The 25047-nt window shown below is 35.2% G+C and overlaps 1 protein-coding gene across 1 annotated transcript in view; it reads left to right on the forward strand.

Moving 5' to 3' along the window:
• The window catches only part of NR4A3 (nuclear receptor subfamily 4 group A member 3), a 38753-nt gene extending 24070 nt beyond the window's left edge, over window positions 1-14683 (forward strand). The window contains 1 exon segment of the mRNA XM_074196729.1: window positions 6211-14683. Coding sequence (XP_074052830.1) covers window positions 6211-6473 — 263 coding nt within the window. The 3' untranslated portion in view covers window positions 6474-14683.
• Window positions 14684-25047: the final 10364 nt, after the last annotated feature.

Genomic DNA, 25047 nt, shown 5'->3' on the forward strand with positions numbered 1-25047 from the left:
CTCTGGACTTCATAGAGGGAAGACCAATGAACCAGAGAAATGAGTCACATGGATTTCTGTCCACTTTTTTTTAGTAGAGCTTGACAGCCATTTCAACCACATTGTTTGAGCCAGAATTTTTTTTCCTGATTTTGCAGAATGTGAGACTCCAACAGTATTAACAAAGGAGTGAAGAACTAGGAACAGAAATTGGTTTAAAGCATGTCACTTGCATTTTTTCTTAAATGTAAGAGCTTTTAATAAGTGTTTCTTATTTGTGCTTTAAAATTGTTAAAAACAGACAAGAATTGTTTCTCAAATTATTTTTTCTCCTATGGATGGAATGAACATTACTACAGGAGCTTAGAAAACACTGTTTGCTCAGATGAATGTTAAAAAAGAGTAAGGAATGTAAATTTTTGATTTCCATATTGGGCCCAAGCACTCACCTTAGAGAGAACTCTGATTACAAGTAGAGTCATTTTAGAAACTAGCTCCCCAATCTCAACATAAAATTAGGTATCAGGTCTCCCGAACTGTGCAAACCCACTGAATTCCACCACTGTGGAATTATACCTACTGTGTGCCCCTCTATCAACACCTGTAATTTGCATTTTGAATTCTTTGAAAAATGTACATTTCCATATTTGCTTCCAAACTGCAGCAACCCAGCAAACACCAACAGAATATTTTTATTAAAAAGATGAACCTCACCTTGTGACACATTTATGGGAGGTTAAGGATAAGTAGACCCACAAGTTGTAATCTCCTTTGTTGAAAGATACTTCCACACTGATGAGATGACAGATCTATTTGATGTCAGTAACTGAGAAGTAGGAGAGTATATCAGGAGTGTGTAGCTGAGTCAGAGGTTTTGTGATAATTTAGACAGTGTAAATGTTATGGTGCTTTTGAGGGATTTCTCGAATAATTCAAGTAATCTGAATCAAGTAATGATTCAGAAATTAGCTACTCTTTTGACTCTTGGGACTTTTTGCTCCTTAGCCAATATATTATTTTAAATGTTTATAGGGGCAGCTTAAGTGGCATGGTAGTTAGAGCACTGGGTCTGGAGTTCAAATATGACCTCAGAAACTTGAGACACTGGCTGTGTGACCTTGGTCAGGCTGCTTAATCCCATTGCCTTGCAAAAAGCAAAAAAAAAAAAAAGTGTCAATATATTTGTTTTTACAAGTTATGGCACAGTAATAAAAGCTATGAAAATAATAAGACATATCATTGTTTGGAGGTGAAATTAGTGTTCCCACTTTTTGGAAAGAGGTATGTGTTTTCTTTTGTTAAGAAAGCTGAAATCAGACTTGCATCAGAGAGGAAGTTCATTTCTAGTAATTAAAATGCCACTGTAAGTGTTTGAATTGATAATTATGGATCTTGTCCTTTCCTACTATTTTTCAGTTTATCAGCATACCTAGAATTTCAGTCACTTCCCTGGAAATATCTATTTTGTTGGTTATTATATTAATAATATCCAGATTTTCTGTTCTGTGTTTGATACAACTTGTTTTTTTCATTGTGTTAGAATTCTTGCAATCATGTAACCAGAAATTTTTCTCATTTTTCCACCTTTAGGGAATCTCCCTTAATTTCTTTCCTTCTCAGGCCTCTTTAGTAAACTTTTTGATTGATGTTGAATTGTTTATTTTGTTCCAAAAAAAATATCACTTTATTGTAAGTTAAATAAGAGTACAGAGGACATGGCTAGGTGGCATAGTGGATAAAGCACCGGCCTTAGAGTCAGGAGTACCTGGGTTCAAATCCAGTCTCAGACACTTAATAATTACCTAGCTGTGTGGCCTTGGGCAAGCCACTTAACCCCATTTGCCTTGCAAAAACCTAAAAAAAAAAATAAGAGTAGAGATCATATCTTAAATTTTATCTCCCTACAGCACACAGCAAGGTGTTTTGTATACAGTTAACACTTAATATTAATTAAATTGAATTCTCTTCTTCTCATGCTCTATGCATGCAATCTTTCTGCAACAGTCAATACAGAAGCATACATATGTAGAAAGATAAATATAGATCTAGATACATTATATATATGTATATACATATATATATATATATATATATATATAAGCATGCACATAGAGAGACAGATAGACAGACGGAAGTGGCACAGGAATGAAGTGTTACATGGAAGCTTGAAAGAAAAGGAAAATTTTAATGAGTAGAAAAAAGAAGCAAATTTCAGGCACAAAGTAGAAGGGAAAACAGACTTGGGGAGAGAAAATATACCTTCCCTTCCTTAGGAAAATATAGTTCTGTGGTTTTTGTCTCCTTGTCTCTATGCAATTTCTTATTCTTTTTTTTAAAATTTGTTTTTATTTATGGTAACAGGGTTAAGTGACCTAGCCAAGGTCACACAAGCTAGGCAATTATTAAGTGTCTGAGACTGGATTTGAACTCAGGTCCTTCTTGTCCCTGGGCCAGTACTCTATCCACTGTGGCACCTAGCTGTCCTACAATTCCTTATTCTTGAAATTAGCATTGTAGGAATTGGTCTCTGATGATTTTATGTCTGAATCATGAATCTGATTATACCATCTTGTACCCTTCCCCCTGTCTCTAGGGAATATCCCTCCAGAATTTGTGGACATGGCAGAAAAACCATTCAAGATATTCTTGCAATAGTGCAGGAGTATCAACTAGGATGGCAACAATAGGGATCAAGATAAAAGATTTTATGGAAGTGGAATCAGTGGAATGTAGCATTTTAATGGATGGGATTATTGAAGAAGAAAGAGACAAAGTTGATTCTAGGATTTCAAATATGAGTGACTTGAAGAATAAGGATTCATAAGGAAAGACTTGTTGGATAACAAGAGGAGGGAGATGATGAATCTTCTGTTGGACAAATTTGGTTTGAAGTGTTGGTCAAATAAAGTGAAGTGAAAATATCCAGTATCCTTTTGGAAATGAGGTACTAGAGGAAAGGTCAAAGCTGGGAATGTAGACTTAGGAATCATCTGTGCAGAGGAAACAGTTAAATTAGATGGTCTCTGAGGTCCCAACCAACCTTTAAAAATCTCTGAACCTGCATGGTTGAAACAACTGAAAGAGACAGAGAGAGAGAGAGAGAGATTTAAGGTATAGAAGGGGGAAAGGGAGCAGTAAAGAAAACTAGTGTTGAGAAAGGTCAAAAATGATGAGAACTTTAGATCTGGAGATAAGAAGACTAGCCACAGAGTTGAGAAAAATTTGGATTACTAGGGGTTGGAGAGTGAGTGCATGAGAAGAGGGAAAGAAACAAGCATAGTCTACTTTTTTAAGTTTGACTGTGAAGCATAAGGCACAGGAGAATAAGGTCAAAGACAAGATAATTTTGTTTTTGTTTTTAATATAAATGAGATCTGATAATGTAGGCATTGAAAAGAAGAGTATAGAACCAGAAATTGAAGATGCAAGAGAGAGGGAATGATTGATGGAGTAAAGTCCCAGAGGAGGTGGGTGGGGTTGTGATCAAAGGTACACGGAAAATGAGGATGATACTAAAGAAAGATGTGAAAGTGGGTAGGAAAGAGACTGAACAAGCTCTTATCAGGTGGCATCTGTCATTTTAGGAATGTAGCAGGTGAGATTATTTTGTAGGATGGGGTTAGGAGTTTGAGATGAATGAAAAAGATTTGTGTGAAACAGCTTTGCAGGGAATGAAAAAGAGGGTCAATGAGATGAATAAAAGGATTTCTAAACAAACATCAGCCCAACAGCCTTCCCCCTTTACTTCCACCTTTCCCAAACACCAGAAAATAATATAACCATTTCTCCCCACACTTATTGGTGCTAGATAATATCTCTGAAGCCATTTAACAAAGCATCGAGAAAAGGGTCCTTTAACTGAAATGCTAATGCTTTAAGTTTTAAGAAGCCTTTGTGAAGGCTGTGAAACAGTAAATCTTAAGCATTTCATATTTCTTACTGGAAGCTGGAAACAGTTCTAGATTTATTTTATTTTAATCCTATTTTTAAAAGTAAGCAATAGACCCAGCATATAATCAAAATAACAAAGGATGGATGAGGTGTCTTTGATTTCTAGTAAGAGTGACTCTTGAATTCCTTGTGGAATTCCAGGCCTAGCACTGATAGAGATGGCAGTGAGTATTGATCTCCACTTGAATTCACTGAATAAATAATGGTTGCCATAGTTATTGAGCTTTCACAACTGGTAGGGAAGCAGGGAAAACTCCCAAACACCTTCTGTGAGTTTGGCTATAAGAAGGTTCAATTACAGAATTTCATTATCAATTTGGACCCTAAATTAGGCCTGAAACATTACTTAGGTTCTTTATTTTGATAATTAACATGAATTCTAGGCGAGAGAGGGAGCATTGTGTAATAAGGAAATTGTCATTGAATGTTAGTTATTTTATTATATGAAAAGATCGATCCCTAGGTTATTATTAATCTTATTGGACTAATTTTACATATCCTCCTATTTATAATATTTGAATTTGAATGTCAATGAGCTGACAGTTTATTCAGTATGAAAAACACTGGACACATTCAGGAAATCTAAGTTCAAAATCCCACCCTCCATACTTACTAGCTATGCAACATTAAGTAAATCTCTTAATCTTTCTGAATTTGAGACTGAGAAAGACTAAGTAACTTGTCCAGAAACATAAAACAAATAATTTAAACACATGTCAGTCTGACTTCAAAACCATCACTCTATTCACTGGACCATGTAGTTGCCTCAACAAGATTACCTCTAAAATTTCATCCAGTTTTTAATTTCATAATTATATTAAAAGAACATAGTACCTTTTAGCCTAAAATTAATGAAAATCACTCTTTGGATTTTTCTGGATCAAAGGCACAGTGACTATTTACTTTAAAATAATAACCAAATGAAAAAGATTGCCCATGGATCTGTTGCTGTTATGTTTTACCTATTGGAATTGCAGAGTTAGTAAAATCAGGGAAACTAAAATTTATTCCGGAGTTGTTTGTAAATTGAGAGCCTAACTACCCCAGAGACGAAGGTTTTTTTGTAGGTTAAAATTTAGTAAGATTCCTGGAGCAATTTTTAACCAAGTTCATTCTTTTGGGAGACTTAGTCCCAATGATACTTATTTTAATCAAACCTTTACCTGAATTAATCTCACTGCAATTTCCCCATACATATTTACTTTTATAAAATGTAACCACTCTGTCCTGTCAAAACCAAAAGAAATTTTTGAGACAAAAATTCTGGATAATTTCTGGATAGTTTTCTGACTGAATTTTGTTCTAAGAAGTTACTTTTGCTATGAGAGAGAAATATAAAACTCACAGTTTTTACCATTTTCAGGAATTCTTAAAATGATGTACTAAGAATTCTTTCAGATGTTTAATTATCAAAGACAGGAAAACTTGGACTTAAAAAATTAGGACAAAAATCAATTCAAAATTATATCTTGATTTCAATCAATTAATCAATAAGCATTTATTAAATGCAGGTACTGTGCTAAATGTTGAGAATAGAAAGACAAAATGCCCCTGCCCTCAAGGAACATGCATTCTCTTAAAGGAGACAAAAGAAAAATATATAAACATATGTATATGTATATAAAAACTAAATACAAGATAATTGGGGGGGCAGGATTTACTCTGGATTTACCATGAAATAAATCAGAGCCCCTCAGGGCACCTCAAAACCTCTAGTAGTGCCCAGCCTTCCTCTGCCTGAGAACTAATGAAATTCTCCCTGCTCTCTCTCTAACCTGAACTCAGAATGGTTTCAAACTTCTAGGATCTACTTTCAGCTTAACCTAAAGCTCTGTACTGTATCTTAGTGAAGTGACAAAACCTGTGGTTTCCTTACTTTCACCAAACAGTGGTGGGAATTTTCCATGGCAAACAGAAAGCAAATCTTTCAAATGCCTAGGGAAAACAGACAGAACCTCGGATTAGCCTCAACATTTAGGTTTTTCAAAGTTGTATTGATTTATAGTTAGTTGAACTCTATTAATTACAGAACAATACAATCTGGAATAAGAAATTTAGATGGTGCCAAGGTTTGACTCTCAATGGTCTGAGTATAATATTCAGGCATTAATTTATGCTTATTACTAAAGGAACTCCCAGTTGACATACCGGTTATGTTCTAAAAGTGGATAAGCCTAAATCTTCAGTAAGTTTGTAGGGATGCATTGAAAGGCTTTGAACAAAAGAATGATATAATCAGATGATTACTGAGATTGACTCATCTTTTCAATCTCTCTGCAGAAAGACATGGGTTAAAAGAACCAAAGAAAGTGGAAGAGCTATGCAACAAGATTACAAATAGTCTGAAAGATCATTTGGCTTTTGGCTGCCAGACTAAAGGACAACCTCTTGAGCCTGCGGAACCTAAGGTACTGAGTGCCCTTGCTAAGTTACGTTCTCTCTGCACACTGGGACTCCAACGCATCTTTTACCTGAAACTGGAAGATTTGGTTCCACCCCCTTCTATCATCGACAGGCTGTTTCTGGACACTCTGCCCTTCTGAATTTGGAAATTAACCAATGGATCACTACTGCTTTTCTGAGTAGAGAAGCAGATTATTAATCATAGCTAGTATTTCTGCCCTTGCTTAAGAAAAAAGCAGGTTCAGTGTTAAACAGACTTTTTACTGGCACAGTTCCTCAAGACCTTAAGCCAGAAGACAAAACATCTTATTGTGTTGGGGTTGTGTTTTATAGTTCTTTTTTGTGCGATTTGTTGGGGTTTTCTAAGAAATTGCTAATAAAGCACTTTTGGACGATGCTATCCCAGCAGGAAAAAAAAAGTTAATATGACTGTTTTCAATCTCTTTATGGGGAATAAAGTTGTAGATGCTTTGTATTTAAAACAAGAACAACAAACAGTTGTTTGCCAGGGTAGTATGTGTCTTGTGATTGATACTTTTAGAATATACTTCCTGTATCAAGGGCACATATGTGGTGCAAACTAAACCGAAGTTCATTTTTTTAAAATTATGTGAAATTTAGGATTTCATATAACTCAAATAGGGCAAAAATAACAATGGCTATTAGCTTCCATGTTCAAGTGCCATTTTTAAAGTGCTGTCTTACTAAGTCTTGTTTATTAACTCTAATTTATTTTAATAAGGAAATTTTAAAAGTCAAGTTTTTTTTTAAATTACATGCACTAATTTATGCAACAGAGGTTTCACCTAATTGACCTAAAATATTAGACTGTGATGTTCAGGCCAAGATTTTTCATCTGTCTTCATGATAGAATTCAACTACTGCACCACAGGTTATTCTCAAAATATTCTATTTGACAACTTAACGAAATTTGAAAACACGAGACCAATCACATGCAAATTATATGGAGCCATCATCCTGATACAACCAGAGTTTCCCAAACTTGCATTAGTGTAATGTCTAAAGGACATATGTACTTGAAAAACTGAGGGACATTTTGTGATTCGTTTAAGCACTTGTTCCCTAGATAAGGAAGTAAATGTAAGTAGTCATTGGATCATACAGGGTGAGCATCAGGGATAGTAAGTTTTTTTAAATATAATTTAATCAAATGAATAAAGAAAAAAAGGAAAAAGAAAAAAAAGAAAAAAACCAGACCAGAGACAATTTTCAAGAACAAGCAAGCCTTGTAAAAAAATCGTATGAATGTAAGTGCTTTAGGAAGGCATAGTGAGCAGGCTGCGATTAAACATTCCGTGTTCGTATTCCCTTTTTGTATGTTTATACTGTTGATGCCATATTAATATGAGATACTTTGTTGCATAGTGTTCTTCTTTGTATAAACGTTTGTATGCATGGTATATTGTTATAGCTTTGCCTGTATTTATTGCAGTGACTGCCAGCTCTTGGGAGCTGTGTTACAGAGTGATCAAGTGGGGTGTTCACAGTGGCTTGGATACACCAATTAGAAAACTATAAATATATATATATATACATAGTACAAGTTATATATACATATATTTATAATGTCTTTTTATTAATTAACCATTTGTATAATACATGTCACTTATACATGCAGTTCTTTTATGGTTTATTTGCAGTGACTTTTAAGACAGTCCTTACTGTTTAGCACTTTGATATTACGATCTTGCTCATGTTTTGCTAAATTCAAATAATATTTGAAGATTTTAAGCCTAAAACTCTTTATATTATATGCACTATATCAAGTCAAAATTTCTTTCATCATTTTGCTAAGGAACAAACTTTGAATGTCAAACTGATGTCACCATAGCTTTTGTTAGCTTTAAACAATTTTGGCTTTATTCTTTTAAAGGAAAAAAAACCTATGTTGTTTATATGGAGATTAAATTATACAATCAAACAAATGCCAAATGAATTGCCTATTTGCTGCAAAAGTATAACCCGGATGTCAAGTCATTGTATGATTTGTCATAATCATCTGATATTTTAATCATTTATTATGTTTGTATTTACTTTTATGAAAGGTTATTATCAAGACTTATAGCATGGTCATTAGGAAAACATACTTTTAATCATTACAGTTAATATTTTCAATTTATCTGAAGATAACATTATTGCTATTTTCAGATTACCTGAAGATAAGCTTCTAGGACAGTATTGTTTTTTGCATTGACTTTTAAGCTTATATGCAAACATAATAAACATTATCAAATATCAGGAAAGCTAATGTTTCTTAGTGTCAGACTAAGTTTAAAATTGATTTGAATGAATTGGAAATTTTGCATACGCACATCATTACTAGTATTCAGAGTGAATTGTTAATGCCATATCATTTCATACCAATTAGGCTCATGGAACATTAGGTTACTGAATAAACTCTGTTGTTTAAAAAGGGTAAACAAGCTTTCCAGTTTGGGGTTCGGATCATGGTGCTGAGCTGAAGGTGGCCTGTATGTTTCAGTCTTCCACGATTATTTTTAACTTCCGTATCCTCCCAACTCATCTCATCCACCTTTATCGACATTGACAGACTTGTTTGTGCAGAATGAATGATCAATGAGAGATCACTAGAGAATAAAAAAGAGAGACAGCAGATGATTCTTCCCCTTTTTAGAGCTCTCTCAGTGTGAACATGCCTCCAGTAGGCTGAAATCAGGAATATGCCAGCTGTTAAAGGAAAGTGCCTTGCTTTTCTTTCAGATGACAGAGTGTTTGAGAAGTTTCTCTGCTCTTCTAACAGCAGTGACTTTGTGTGTGTGTGTGTGTGTGTGTGTGTGTGTGTGTGTGTGTGTGTGTGTGTGTGTGTATACGGTGTTAACCAGTAGGTTGAAAGAAATGCTCTTGTATGTTAACAGTGTAAATTAAAATTATTAAATCAAATTACATTTTATCAGAGGCCACATGTGTGTTTGAATAACTATTCTCAATTTTATTATGGTAGTTTTTAAAAACAATTTATAGAAATTTTTTTTTGCATTTAACCTAAGAATTTTTTTCAAGGATAGAAGCATGCTTTGAAATGCTAAAATGGATATACTCTGAATTAAATAATTTTACTTTACTAGTTAAGACCAATTGGGAGGAAAACAAATCTACATTAGTGAAAAAAAATCAGAATTATAATATTTTTAAGGAAATGTTATGCTCCTTTCAATTATTTATAGTAACTTGAAACAGGTTACTAAAATGTTGCCTAGTAAAGGGTCTTTATGAGATTAAAAATGATTTTTCTTTATCTTATCAATTGCATTATATGACTAACCTATTCGAAAAGTTTTCTTCTATAGCATATACATTTTCTCTGCAAGCTTGCTTATCTTCTTGCTTAGCAAATTCTTTCTTCACAAAGAATCCAAAGGTAAACCTCAGCTCAGCTTCTAATCAAAATTTGATCACAAAATTTGAATTGGTAGAGTCTGAATTAATGAGGTTTTTCATTATCTATTTAGCTCCTTGAGAATGAATGGTAATATATCAACTAGAGCTGGTCCCAAAAACCAGGAAAATCTGGGTTTTAAGTCTCACTTTTGACACACACTAATTGTCTGACCTGGGGCAAGTCATTTAATCTCTTCATTGCTCTGAATAATTCTCTAAATTTTAGAGGAAATACCTACTTGCATTGGTAGAAAGAATTTCTTCACCAGAGTTCCCTACACCAGGGAAATGACAGGTCTAGTCTCTGTCTCTATTTAGTCATTATGTACATTGCTCATAAGAAAAACTATTAACAATTTGCATACTTTAGGGCCTCATCCAGCTCATATATATTAAGGCATATCTAAGTAATGTCTGTTGCTTGACAGATAAAGCAAGGTACAATACCTACTAATTGCTTTCCTCCCTATTGTCTCAATACCTCAGTTTCCTCACCTTTTAAAATAGGAACAATTTGAAGAAAAGAATCAATGAAGTTTGAGACCAACAAAAGAAAAATGTTGTATATTACCAAAAGGACAAATTGAACTCTTAGGGCTGAAAGGAACCTTAAGTAGCTGTCTGGACCATTAGTGCTGCTATTAGACTGACCCACACTTATATCATTGGAAATAGATGAGAAACTATTCTCTGTTCAAGGCTCTCTAGAGCATATTCTATAGCTGCCTTTGATCTCCCATTCCAATATTTCACAGGCTTCTCTGTGAAGGAATGCTACCTTTTCATCCATATTTTTTGTATATTGTCTATTAGTAGATTGTTATGGCCATTTTAGGGTTTTATTAGCCTTCTCTGACCTTTGCTTCTGCCCTTGGGGCTCCTCTGGATATTGTACACACACACACACACACACACACACACACACACAGAGAGAGAGAGAGAGAGAGAGAGAGAGAGAGAGAGAGAGAGAGAGAGAGAGAGAGATCATTTGTGGGGAGATTTTCTAAAAGAAATTCTCCTAAAACTTCTGAACTTGCCCCATCTCCAGGGGCTCTCTTCTTAGACTCTTACTTATCACCTGAATATTTAGTGACATAATCTCATTTTATAGCTTCAGTTTCCATTTGTACAGCTAATAGCAGGCTCTGCCTTTCCAGAATAGACTTCTCCTTGTAGTTTGGTTCTCACTCTCATTATTCACTGGGAAGAATATAGATCAAAAATTATTAACAGGGAGAATCAGGTTTTTTTTTTTTTACAAGGCAAATGGGGTTAAGTGGCTTGCCCAAGGCCATACAGCTAGGTAATTACTAATTGTCTGAGACTGGATTTGAACCCAGGTACTCCTGACTCCAAGGCCAGTGTTTTATCCACTGCACCACCTAGCCGCCCTGAGAATCAGTTTTAAGAAGGATCTGCCCAGAAACTAAAGGGATTCTCTAAAATCTAGGTAATCTGAGTTAGAAAATAAAAGTAGGACATTTAAGAGAGTACCTCACTATAGTCTCAATTCATGATACAAGGAATAAACAAATCTATATTCCAAGGTATGGAAAGAAGTTATTGATGAGATTATTGAGCTTCTGGTAGTAATCTTTGAAAAAATCACAGAAATTGGGAGAGTTAAAGACAAATAAAAATCTTGATTTTTTAAAAAGAGAAAGATAATAAATTCCACAAACTATAAGCTGGTGGGCTTCATTTTGATTTTTATTTCTGGCAAAAAAAAATCTAACATGCATTATTAAAGGGAAAAGCATTTATTAATAGAAATTGTGGTAATGGTGATGATAGCTGACATATTTATAGTTTAACATTAACTCATTAGAACCTCCTAATAATCTTGTGAATGACAAGTCAGTATGTATTCATCAAGATGAAGTATTAGATTATTCTAATTTCATTTTTGGCAGGGCTTATTATAAATCAAGGGAACACTATGGACATCACATATCAACTACATAGATTAACTTAACTTCAATAAAGTATTTTACAAATTCTCTTATAATGGCATTGTAGACAAAATAAGGAAATGTGAGTAGGATAATAATAATGGGATAAATTTGAATTAATCTAATGATTGGACCCAAAGATTTGTGGCCAATGGATTGATGTCAACCTAAAGTGGGATATTCAGTGGAGGAGCTCTATCCTGTTGTGTTTAATGTTTTTATTTGTGATTTAGATGAAGCCATATATAACATGGAGCAGGAGGTAGCACAATAGATAGAGCACTGGGTTTGAAGTCAAGAAGATCTAAATGAAAACCCAACCTCCAACACTTACTAGTTGTGTGTGTCTGGACAAATCAGTTAACCCTGTTTGCCTCAGTCTTCTCATCTATAAAATGAGCTAGAGAAGGAAATAGCAAACCATTCCAGTATCTTTACAAAGAAAAACCCCAAATGGAGTTATGAAGAGTTGGACCTGACTGAAACAAATGAACATGTGCCATATACTGTAACAAGTCACAGGGCTATAAATACAAAAGTAAGGACAGTCACTGCCCATAAGATGTTTACATTTTCATAGGAGACAATATAAAGAGGGTATTGGTGACTAGAAAGTGATATTATGGAAAAATTGGAAAAACTATAGGAATAGTAACTGGAGCCATAAAGGAGGAGATAGATACATCCTCTTCAGGAGTAATATCAGAATTGATTTGATTATGGATTCAGAACCAGAACTCATAGAAGGGTAACAGCTAAAGAGGATTCTGGAAAGTAAATTAAATTGTGACTGAAGTCTGGACTTGTAGTGGTCTACTAAAACAATCACCAAGCAATTCTGTGAGACCCTGAGATTGTAGTTGCAGGCAAAGAGATACCATCATCATAGATCTACCACCATCTAGATTCTGGATTCTAGTTTCTATAAGATTTACTGATTTGGAGTCAAATGACCTGAGTTTAAGTCAACACTGCAACTTACCAGATCTAGTCAATGAATATACGCTTTCTGAATGTTTCCTTACTTTTATTTTATTTGTTTGGGGGTTTTTTTTAGCTTACTTTTAAATAGAAAGAAAAATCCTTACATGTTCATCTTTCAGGGGTCATTGCAAGAAAATTGCTTTGTAAAGTGTAGCATAATTGATAAACCTGGGCTAATACTCGAACTCTATCATTACATTTCATTTGTCAAATTCCCATTAGATTCCATAACAGTAAAGCATTTCCTTAAAAAGATATTGTATCTATATATGTTCCACGAGTTGTGATGATTTCACACAGAGGGTTTCAATTTACTATGAGATCTTGGAAAGATTAACCAAAAAATACTTAGAGTATAACTTCAATAAGCAATATTCCATAATTCCTAGATGCAAAGACAAACATAATATATAAATTAGGCTATTAATTAATATTCATTAATATTCATTATGCTTCCAGCTTTCAGGAGAATTAACACTACCTGTTGACACTTTGAAAAAAATAAAAGACATCAGTTAAGCCTGACTATAGGTTGAGCGCTAGGTTGGGCTCAGAGAATATGTCTTGTTCCACATGCAAGATAGATGATGGTTTTTGTTACATAGAAAAGACATATGACAAAAAGGTCCAGATAGCAGCCAGGGAACAGAGAAAAGAAGCATTCAGAGTTAAAAACCCTTCTCTCAAAACATAGAGACTAATCTTTAAGATCACTGTCACTTCCCCTTTATGATCTTTCTGGATACTGGTCAACTAATACTCAGGATCCATCTCTACCATGAGCTGCCTAAACACAATCTCTTATGAACTCAGAAGTTGGAGAATCCACCTAATCTTCAAAATATTCTAATTAAAATTGGGTCTCCCTGCTAAAATTTTAAGACAATAAGAAGAGTCTCATCCTATTCCATGTGAGTCATATTTCAGATTAAGGGTACATATGATATCTTCAAATGCTGGAAGATCAGGATTAAATGACATTATTTAATAGTTTAGAAAGACTATAGTTTTGGGGATTACAGTGAGGAAAGATTCAAGGATAATACCTCTATGAAAAGCAATGACCAATTCCATCAGATGGGACTGGAAATGAAAGGAAAAGCAGAAAGATGAAAATGATGGAGGAGGAGGAGGAGGAGGAGGAAGCAAGAAGAGAAAAGGAAAAGAGACAGGGAGGAAAAGGAGAGAGAGAGAGACAGACAGACAGACAGAGACACAAAGACACAGACACAATGACACAAATAGAGACACAGATAGAGACAGACAGACAGACAGAGATAGACAGAGACAGAGAGAGATATTTTATATTAAGTTCCAGGCATCATTCTAGGCACTGGAAATATAAATACAAGCAAAAAGAAATACAAACTCACCCTTAAAAATTGTTAATCCTAATTGGGAAAAGATAATACATAGAAAGCAGAATAGTGGGGGGTAGGCAACAAGGTAGAGAAGTTACAAAGAATTTGCTTGTCTTTTTGTCCTAGTAAAAAAAAATGTATATACATATATATATTTATTTATTTATTTTATTTATTTAGTTATGTACATACACACACACACACACACACACACAGACACACACATATATATATATATACAAATATTTCTGAAAATAAAAATAAATGTTAATAAAGTATTTCAGGGCAGCTAGGTGGCTCAATGGATAGAGCACTGGCCCTGGAATCAGGAGGATCTAGTTCAAATTTAGCCTCAGACATTTAATAATTACCTAACTGTGTGAGACCTTGGGCAAGTCACTTAACCCTATTGCCTTGCAAAAACAAAAAAAAAGACAAAAAAAGTATTTCAAGAATCATGAACTGAATGAGATTACAGTGAGATTTGAGTGAAAATGGAAGTTCCAGGGAGGAACTCAACCAATCAAAGAAGGCCTATCAAATAATACTGTCTAAAAAAGGATATTCCCATAGGAGGCAGGAGAAAGGTGTGCAGGGACAACTAAAATTGTGCCCATCATGTATGAGGTAGTAAGAACTGTCAGTAAAAGGAGTTATACATACATATATATATATATATATACATATATATATATACAGAGAGAGAGAGATGATAGATACATAGATACATAGATACATAGAGATAGAGATAGATGGAGAGAGATGGAGAGAGAGAGAGAGAGAGAGAGAGAGAGAGAGAGATAGCTATATCTCTATCTCTATATACAGTGGTAGGAGTCAGTCAGTTAAGCACTGGTTCAGCAGAACCAAAACCTAATTTTATGTTGAGTTTGGCAAACCGGTTACTAATTTACTTGAATCCCCCCCACTGTACATATAGATAGATAGATAGATAGATAGATAGATAGATAGATAGATAGATAGATGTAGATTAGACAGATATAGATACAGATATATAAAGATATAGATATATAGTAATGCACTAGAGTTGCATTACTCCTCACATATGATAGATCATGTGTCACATATTTACTGCTTCTCTTCCATGTAATCAATCCTTGGACCAGGGATAAGCCACAAAAGAAGCAGTAGTTTCTCCCCTGGTGATAAACTGATTTGACTTCCTTCCTCTGGTATATCAGAAGAAGTTATTGTAATGTATATGCCAGCATTTGGCAGATATGAACTTCACCCAGAGTCATATTCTCCAGAGAACTCTCCTTACTAGCAATCATCTGGGAATTCCCTATTTATCCATTTGTGGTCTGGGCCCATGGCAGATTGTTCAGACTATGAATTCACCTGGGGAGCCTGTGTTCCTGTTAGAGGCCCTGCCATTTGATCATATCTGTGGGCAAAAGGGAATTAATTGTTTAGCTGCAACTGATCACATCGCAATGGATATGTCAGTGATAAAACCAAACTGTGCAATTTATTTGTTGACTGTATATCAGGGATGATGTCTCCAAGATTCCTTTCCACTCTTGAGAAATCTCATACATACATGTGTGTGTGGGGGGGGTGTACTCCTAGGGAAATAAGTAGTACCTTATAAGAAATTTCTAATACTGATAGAATATATTTCGAGTTTTAAAGCTCACTTCAGGGAACTAACTCAGGATCACACACCATATTCAAAACATAACAGCAGAAAATAATTATCAAACCCATTGGGGGAAGCTAGATGGCATAGTGGATAAAGCACCAGCCCTGGAGTCAGGAGTACCTGGGTTCAAATCCAGTCTCAGACACTTAATAATTACCTAGCTGTGTGGCCTTGGGCAAGCCACTTAACCCCATTTGCCTTGCAAAAACCTAAAAAACAAAAACCATTGGAAAGAATCTGCTATATCTAATATAAATAAATAATAAACAACCAAATAAATAAATCTAAGAATCAGATTTAGTCTAGGATTCAGCTTACTCTGGGGACTTAGTTAAAAATATTCTTATTGCCAGGCCTGGGAAGGTTGGTATTCTGATATCTATTCAGTTTTTCATTAAGTTTATGGGTAATAAGTTTATGGCTCTCTCTTTCCTCTAAAGCGAGTTTCATGAGCCAGTCACTTTTAACCTTTGTGAGCCTTAATTTCCTCATTTGTCAAATAGATATGAGTACTTTCACTACCAACTTCATGAGGTTGCTGTAAAGAAAGCAGAGCACTGTACCCTTCTATATCATGACTTTCCTCATCATGATTTCAATACATCATGGGACAGGATAAGAAATTAAATGGGAATTTTGGGGGAGTTTTTTAGAAGCCACAGATGACATGTGAAGTTCACCAGTTGACAAAGAAAAGGTTTAGAAACTCAGAAACACATAAAATATGTGTACAGTATTATGTAATATCAATATATTTTATCTTTTAATAGCATAATATTTCAGCCCTCTTTTATATTACAAAGGGAGGGCCAAGAAATGTTACAAAGATTTTCCAGATTACAGGGGCATCACTTCTCTAACCTCCCCTGATATGAAAGGGATAACTGTATATAAATTATAAAAATAAAGCATCATATAAATGTGAGCTGTACTAAAATGCTACTTTCTGGCTCAAAGAATTTTATTGGCACTTTCTGCCCCCCAGAATATTAGGAAGTTCTTTCCCCATGTGGAAATATAATTCCATCTCTTCAGTGGTCCCTGGGCATCTGCTGGTAGCTTTTGGCCTATTTAGTTTAGAAGAAGTATATTGCTTGGCTCTTAGTCATTCTTTTACCTCTGAATTTTTTTTGTTGTTTCTTCTTTAAAATTGTAATTTATCTTAGTTCTCTGCAAATCTCCCCTAAATGGATCTCTCAATTCAGTCACCTTAAGTGATTTGGGGGAAAACCAGCAGCTCCAAATCTAAAATTAACTTTCTTCTACCCTGACCTTTCCCCTTGAGGGAATTCAGCAATTTGGGATTAGAATTTCCTTCCAAAAGAATAATCCAAATCCAAACTCAAACTCAAAGGTATCTCTCCAGAGTTTTTAGTAAAAAGCATTTTATTATATCCAAAACCTTTTAATGGCTATTCAGTTTTAAAACCATGATCTCCAACCTACTAAGCATTTACTTAATCTTCAAACATCAGTCAAGCTTCCCAAACAATTCTGTATTCCAACCACAAACTGAGAAAGATGGGAAAATCTATAACCCGTTAGATCTCTATCCATCCCTTAATGCCATCCTTTCAGTAGTTTTATTTTAGAAAATAACTAGGCAACTTTGAACATTTCTAGAAGGCTTTCTGGAGAGAGGTAAAGTAGTGCCTAAGTTATTAGAATTCCACTTAAACTGGACTACTCCTGGACTTTTCTTTTTTGGGGTGAGGGGGAAGGGGTGTTGGTCATGGGTATTATTTCATTGGTGAAGAGAACTTTCAGTGAGGAAACTCCCTCCACAAATACAGCTAATGAGTTCATATTCCTAGAACATTATCTCAGGTACTGAGGTTAAGTGACTTGTTCAGAGTTACAGTAAAAGTGTCAGAGGAGAGAGGTTTTCCTGGGGTTCTCTAGTCATTATACCACACTATGTCTAGTATTAATGTAGATAAACTTATCAACTTTCAGTCAAGGAGGGCCTTTGAAAATTTTTTCTGATGCTTAATGACTTCAACGATATTCTGTCATCACAATTTATGAGGAGAACTTGACTAGGGGGTTGAGTTTATTCCCCAAGAATACCTTTAGCACAAAGTTGATTGTATCTTTGTAAGTCATCCCACTTTTCAAATGACAATTTCTCCTAATTTCCTTTTATATTTAAGGACTAACAAGAATCCGAAACCCTCTCAAAAAGAGAATCAATGTCATGCTTTCACATGATAGCTTGTGATCTTCCATGAAGGAAGGAACAGGAGGATATCACATTCAGATTCAAGACATTTTAAAAACAGGTTTAATGTGGCCTTGGGCAAGCCACTTAACCCCTTGCCTTGCAAAAACTAAAAAAAACAAACAAAAAAAAAAAACAGATTTAAATCAAAATCCTAGACTACTAGACTGAACACTAATTCTCTGTTCTCCACCCCATCCCCAAGCTCAACTACTTATATTTGCAACAATCTTATTCTTCAACCTAGTTTCTTCCTTAGTAAAACTCTTGGTCAGGCATCTTATCCTTTCTAGAGAACACTATCCAACAGCATTCCTTATCAACCAACAATACTGACCACTCTGTGAAACTGATTTCCCTCTAAATTTCTCAGTGATTAAACCCCTCAGGTTGACTGAACTCTTCCAGATCTATTTCTTCAAGTCATAGTCCATAGTCAAGTAATATTGTTGACTTTTCTTCAAGCAACAATTCTCTTATAAGAAGAACTTAACTTGCTTTTTTAGATTTTAGCCTATTTAAGATAGATTTGTCCAACAACACTCTCCTAAACACCATCCCCAGGGTATTAGTAATTCAATAAATAGAATCATTGTATTCAGTTCACAAGATCAAATGGATAGTTCTTCTTTCCCCATGTGGATGAACATATTTACTAATTATTAGGTTTTGTGTTTTTTTTTTTTTTTTTTTGCAATGCAATGGGGTTAAGTGGCTTGCCCAAGGCCACACAGCTAGGTAATTATTAAGTGTCTGAGGTCGGATTTGAACTCAGGTACTTCTGACAGGGCCAGTGCTCTATCCACTGTACTAATCTTAGGAAGGTACCAATTAGGTACCAATCCACTGTACCAATTAGGAAGGTTATTAATAATAATAATAATAATAATAATAACAATGATAAAAATAACATTTACATAGCTCTTTAAGGTTTATAAAATGTTTTTCTTTACAACAATTCCTGTGAGGGAGATATTTAAAATTTTATACCCAATTTACAATTGAACAAACTGAGGTTTAGAGAAGTTAGATGACTTGTTCACAGTCATAAATCTAGTAAATAGTAATTTGAATTCAATACTGGATTCTTTTTACCTCCAATACTAGAATTCTTTCTTTTACACCATTTTGTCTGCCCCACAATTGGTTTAACAATCTTCTTGTTATTTATAGAATAGGTAATTTGGAAATTCACTAAGATTTTAATATCTACCAGTGTAACTTTGTCTTTCTCCCAAATTGAATTATTACAAGACTAGAGGAGAAAAGGACCTGGACACAGAATAAATAATTTTTGGAAACTAAAGTCTCTCATAAATAGAAGATATTAAATCCTAAGAGAAATATTACTGTGAATGGTTAATGATTGCATTGACTTCCCATGTTACCAAATTTTAGGACAGGATTTATTTTTATTTTTTTTGATAATTAGCAAATATGGAGCAGCTAGGTGGTGCAGTGGATAAAGAGCCAGGCCTAGAATCAGAAAGATCTGAGTTCAAGTCCATCCTCAGACACTGTGTTATTCTGGGCAAGTCACTTAACCCTGTTTGCCTCAGTTCCTCATCTGTAAATTAAGCTGAAGAAGAAAACAGCAAATCACTCCAGTATCTTTGCCAAGAAAACCCCAAATGGAGGTCATAAAGAGTTAGACTCAACTGAAACAACTGAATGACATTTACCTTGTATGCCTTAATGTATATTCCTCCAACTAAGAGAAAAATTTCTCATTCAAACATCTGGAACAAATTTGACAACTTTAAGAACTTTGTATTTTTTTAGTATTAACTATCATAATTTTAGGAATATTGAAAACCAGAACTGGCAATGATCCTCTAAGAAATCTGTACTGAAAGTATTCTTTCTCTAAGGATCATTTCTCCAAGGATAACTGCCTGAAAAAAAAAATCTGGTCAAATTTATTCATCATCACATTCTAACAGTTAAATAGCAACCCAATGGGAGAGGGCTACAGGGAATTTCCCTTGCATCTTTCCCAGAGCAGCCAGGAATTGGGAACATTGTTCCCCTGTGGTAGCATGATTCATCAGAACTTCTTTGCTAATCTAATCTCACTTCTCCAGATGACTGCTTTAAACTGAGTTGAAGCTCATGATTATCCCTTTAAACTTGGTCTTGTATGAACTCCTACTTTCCCTGAGTCTGATATACTATGTAGTTGAAATGAAAAGGTTTAAGTTGGTAAGAGGGTCTGGCCAATCTCATGATTAACTTTCTGAAGTTTTGATAAATTTAGCACTGCATTCTGGATGTGGTTTGCCCTCTAACTAAATTGGAGACAAGTTGAAACCTGCCTTGTCTAGCCTGTGCTAGAGCAAATCAAAGACTGGCCATCCTGTTGCTCAGTTCAATGAAGTTTACCTTAGTCTTTCAAAACTGGGGGAGAAACTTGGCAAAAGTTTCAAATGAACCTCAATAAAAGTACCCAATGACTTATTGAATTAAAATATTTTTACAAATAACTTATTTTCTCAAAAACATTAGCCTATTCTAAATGAGATCTCAGTCACTATGAGCTATCAGGGAAGGGAGTTTAAAGACCATCCATTCCCTGCAGAGTAGTGATTGGTGAATGGAACAGAAGAGGAACAGGAATGCTGAGGGGACTTACAGATTGAACATCTCACAAAGAAAGGCAAAAGACACAGCTTGTTCCTCAAGGAGCTCACAATCTAATGGGGGAAGCAAACATCTTTACAACCAAATTAGATACCAGATAAATAAGAAATAATTAACAGAGGGAAAGTATTAGAGTTGAAAGAGATTAAGGTATGTGTGATTCTGCAAATTTCTATTAAAAAGATCATAAGCAAATTCTGTTTTAAATGAATTAAGCCTTGTTCTGAAGAATCAACAGCTGAGACTTAACCACAAGGAAGAGAAATGCCACAGTAGTTTGTCACAAGTATCAGCCATGAGAGATACCTTCAGGAATAACAGAGGACAGAAAAATTTGCCTACACTTAGTACACAGGAAAAGGGGAGTTATTTTTTTTTTTACTTAACAAAAATCTATTTTCTTTCCCTCCCTCTTCACCTCCACCATTGAAAAACAAAGCAAAACCCTTATAAACAAATCAAACAAAATCAATTTACATATCAATATCCACCCTGAGTTTATCAATTCTCTGTCAGAAGATTGGTCACTGCATCATTGTTCAGAATTCTTAAGGCTTTCAAAGTTATTTGTCTTTAAAATGTTATATACATTGTTCTCCTAGTTCTCATTTCGTTCTGCATCCATACGTACAAGTCTTTCCAGGTTTCTCTGAAACTATTCCATTCATCATTTCTAACAAAATCTTGTTTCTGTTTACTTGCTTCAATCATGTCTGACTTTTCATGACTCCATTTGGGATTTTCTTGGCAAAAATATTGGAGTGATTTGTCATTTCATTCTCTATCTCATTTTTACAAATGAGGAAACTGAGACAAACATGGCAAAGGGACTTGTCTAGGTCATATAGCTAGTAAATATCAGGGTTGGATTTGAATTCAGGTCTTCCTGACTCCAGGCCCAGCACTCTATCTACTGTGCCACATAGCTACCCCTACAACAGAGTAGCATTCCTTCATATTCATATATCTTCATTTGTTCAACCTTTCCCAAAATGATAGTGATGTCTCTGTTAATTTTCAGTTCTTTGCCCCTACAAAAAAGAGCAGTTACAATAATTTTGTAACTGTGAATCTTTTCCTCTTTCTTTGAATGTGTAGAGTGTATGTAGATGTAAGAGTAGTATTGATGGATCAAAGGGCAAGCACAATTCAGTAACTTTTTGGGTCATAGTACCAGATTGCTTTCTAAAACGTCTAGATTCAACTCACAATTCCATCAACAGTCTATCAATGTTCCTGTTTTCCCATAGCTGTTTCAACATTTATCAATTTTCTATTTTTGTCAACTTTGCCAATCTGAAAGTTGTGAGACAGAACATCAGAGTCTTGTTTGCTTTTCTCCAATAGTGATTTGGAATATTATTTCATATGGCTATGAAGAATGTGAATTTCTTGGGAAAAGGGATTTAGCAGTAACCTTCTGAGTGAACATAATTGTATTTCTTTCCATGTCATATAATAGTTATAAATGCATAAAGTACTTCTAAGTCTCCCTCCTGGAGAAAGGGGAAAAGATGGAGGAATGCCTTTCTGAATTCATCAAGGGAAATGAAATGTTCTTCCAAAAGGAGGAGCTATATTTCAAGGAGGAAAGAAGAGAAAACAATTTTGAAGAGGTAAAGAGGGAATTCTAACCTTTTCTAAGGAGTGAAAGCACAGAGTTAGAATAGAAAGATGAACAATCAAAAGTAACTAATTGGTATAAAGATCTTCCTTTTGAAGGTAGTGTCAGACCCTCTTAGCTTCTTTTCCTCCAGAGAATAGTGATGTGAATCCATTGATATCCCTGGTAGACTGGTCATGTTGTAATAGAGAGATAGAAAAGGCATAGTGCTGGCTGGTGATTCCCTGCTTTAGAGCTACTAAGGGGTTATACTTGTCAATCTGATAGAAGTAACAGGGAGGCACCATGGTAGAGTAGGGAAAGCATGCCATTTGGAATCAGAGGGCATGAGTTGGGATCCTAAAAGCAGTAACCTTCAGCATGTCAATTAACTTTTCTGGATTTCAGTTTCCTCATTTGTAAAATGGTAGGGGGATGGGGGGATAGACTAGCTAGCCTCTAAAGTCCTTCCAGCTCCAAATTCTATGAACACATAAGAAAGAGATCTGCTGTTGTCCAAGGACATTTATTGGGAACATAATAAAGTGCCTCCCAAGAACTGCCATACTCAACAACTGCCATTACCTGTTTCATATAGAGAAAAGACAAATTATAATACTGAGAAGGAATTTATAGTTTGCTCTTCTGTGATTCTTGGAATAGCAGTAACAAAAAGAAAAGAAAAAGATATTAAGCTTAATATAGTTTGTTACATTGTAAAAAAACTTCTGGAAAATCATGAGATAGGGGGTTTAAAACTGGATAAGACTTCCATTTTAAGGATGAGGAAAGTGAGGCCCAGTTAAGAAGTTAAGGAATTTATCTAAGGTCACACAAGTACTGTCAGGATTTGAAACCAAGTCTTTTGACTGCAAATTCATCATTCTCTCCACTGATTGCTTCTTGATTTCTTTAAAAGATTCCTAAGAGCCCTCATGTACTTCTAGATCAACCAGTGTCTGAACAAAAATTTTCTCTAATTCCCTATGATGAATTTTCTCTAGATAAAGGGTGAGGTTTGTCCTTTATTCTCGAAGACCATCACATCAGGGGGGTGAGGCCATGACAAACACATAAATTGTATTTGAGTGACAGGGTACTGGGCTAGGTCACCAGCTTCAATTTCTCCTTCAGAGCCATCTGGGTCCAGATATGAATCAAGACAACTGGAGATAGCCTTGGATGCAAGGTAGTTGGAGTTGAGTGGCTTATCCAAGATCACACAGTTAGTAAGTCAAGTGTCTAAGGCTGAATTCAAACTCCTGTCCTCCTGACTCCAAGGTCAGTGCTCTATCCACTGTGCCACCTAGCTCCACTCCACAAGTGCACCAAAGATCAGCTCAGACACTTGCTAGCTGTGTGACTCTGGAAAAGTAACAACCCTGTTTTCCTCGGTTTCCTCATCTGTAAAATGAGCTGGAGAATAACATGGCAAATTGCTCCACTATCTCCAAGAAAACCCTAAATGGGGGTAAGCAGTCAGGTATTGCCTCCTATAGAGCAAGGTTGGAATTGCTCAGGGAACAATCTCTCAGCCACCACGTGGACAACATTCCAAGTTGAAGATACCAGCCCAAGTCCTGATACAAAGGCACCTATAAGAGCTCTCTCAGTCTCCTTTTAATTTCCCATCCATAAGTGAATATGTGTTAAAGAAGGCTTCCCTTCCTGCTTGATCTTTATAAAGTTCATGTTTGATCTTGTCTAGATGAAGGTATGAAATAGGAAGAACTACTACAATAATTTAAAACACAATTCATTTGGCTCATGCACCCAATTCCCATGGGTTATTTATCTTCCCACATTTTGCATAACTTGAAAGGACTACTCATTCACACTTAAGCTAAATGTGCATTTACTAAAGCAGAAGCAAAATGAATAATGTCAGTTTTTAAACTCCCAAGTAGTGAGTGGGTCTGAAAATCTCAACTTTCCTACCCACTCTTCTTATGTCTAGTGTTTCAAAAGCATAGCCAAAGGTAATATTGGGGGTTTGGGGGTGGGGAAGAAACCCATCTCTCAAGCATTTTTATCTCAAAGATAAAATAGTGCTGAGTATTATAGATTATTTTTAGGCAATTGAAGTCAAGTGATTTGCTCAGGGTCACACAGCTAGTAAATTTCTGGGACCAATCTTGGGCTGAAGTTTTCTTGACCCCAGTTCTAGCACTCTGTCCACTATAATAGCCAAGTGTTATAAATAAGGGACTATGGGAGTAGAATTCTACATAAACTATTGATTTGTTTGTTGAACAGCTTTTTTTCTCTTTATTTTTCCATTTTTTTTAAACACAGGATGGTCTCCTGAGTAGGAGAAAGACAGAGATATATTTAGAAAGGTAAATTATTTGAAAGCAAAGTTATCAACATAAATAAGACAATTTTTAGATAAAATAAAATGTCCTTCTGTAACACAACATTATGCCATCATAAGTACCTCCTTTTATGTTACAAGTCCCTGACAGTTCAACTCCCCGGCCCCTCTATTTCCCATACTTGTGTGATGCCTAAAGGATCCAGGAAATTGCAGAGGAGAAAACCCAGGCTGTTTCAAACATGGGTTCCATCTATAATATCACTGACAAGTGGTAATCCACCCGCTACTTGCAAACCTTCTGTGATGAAGACTCACTAATCTCTCCAGGCAGCCCATTCCACTCTAATTGTTAGGAACTTTTTCCATATGTCAAGTCTAAATCTGCCTCTCTGCAACTATCATCCACCACTTCCAGTTCTGTCCTAAGGATCAACAAAACCAAAATAATCTCACTTCTTTATGACAGCTTTTCATGTACTTGAAGTCTCCTTTTTCTTTTCACCAGGCTAAATAAATATTCCTAATTTTTTCAAGGGATGTTCATAGAGGA

This window comes from Macrotis lagotis, chromosome 8 (assembly GCF_037893015.1).
Source record: "Macrotis lagotis isolate mMagLag1 chromosome 8, bilby.v1.9.chrom.fasta, whole genome shotgun sequence".
In the NCBI taxonomy this organism is placed as follows: domain Eukaryota; kingdom Metazoa; phylum Chordata; class Mammalia; order Peramelemorphia; family Peramelidae; genus Macrotis; species Macrotis lagotis.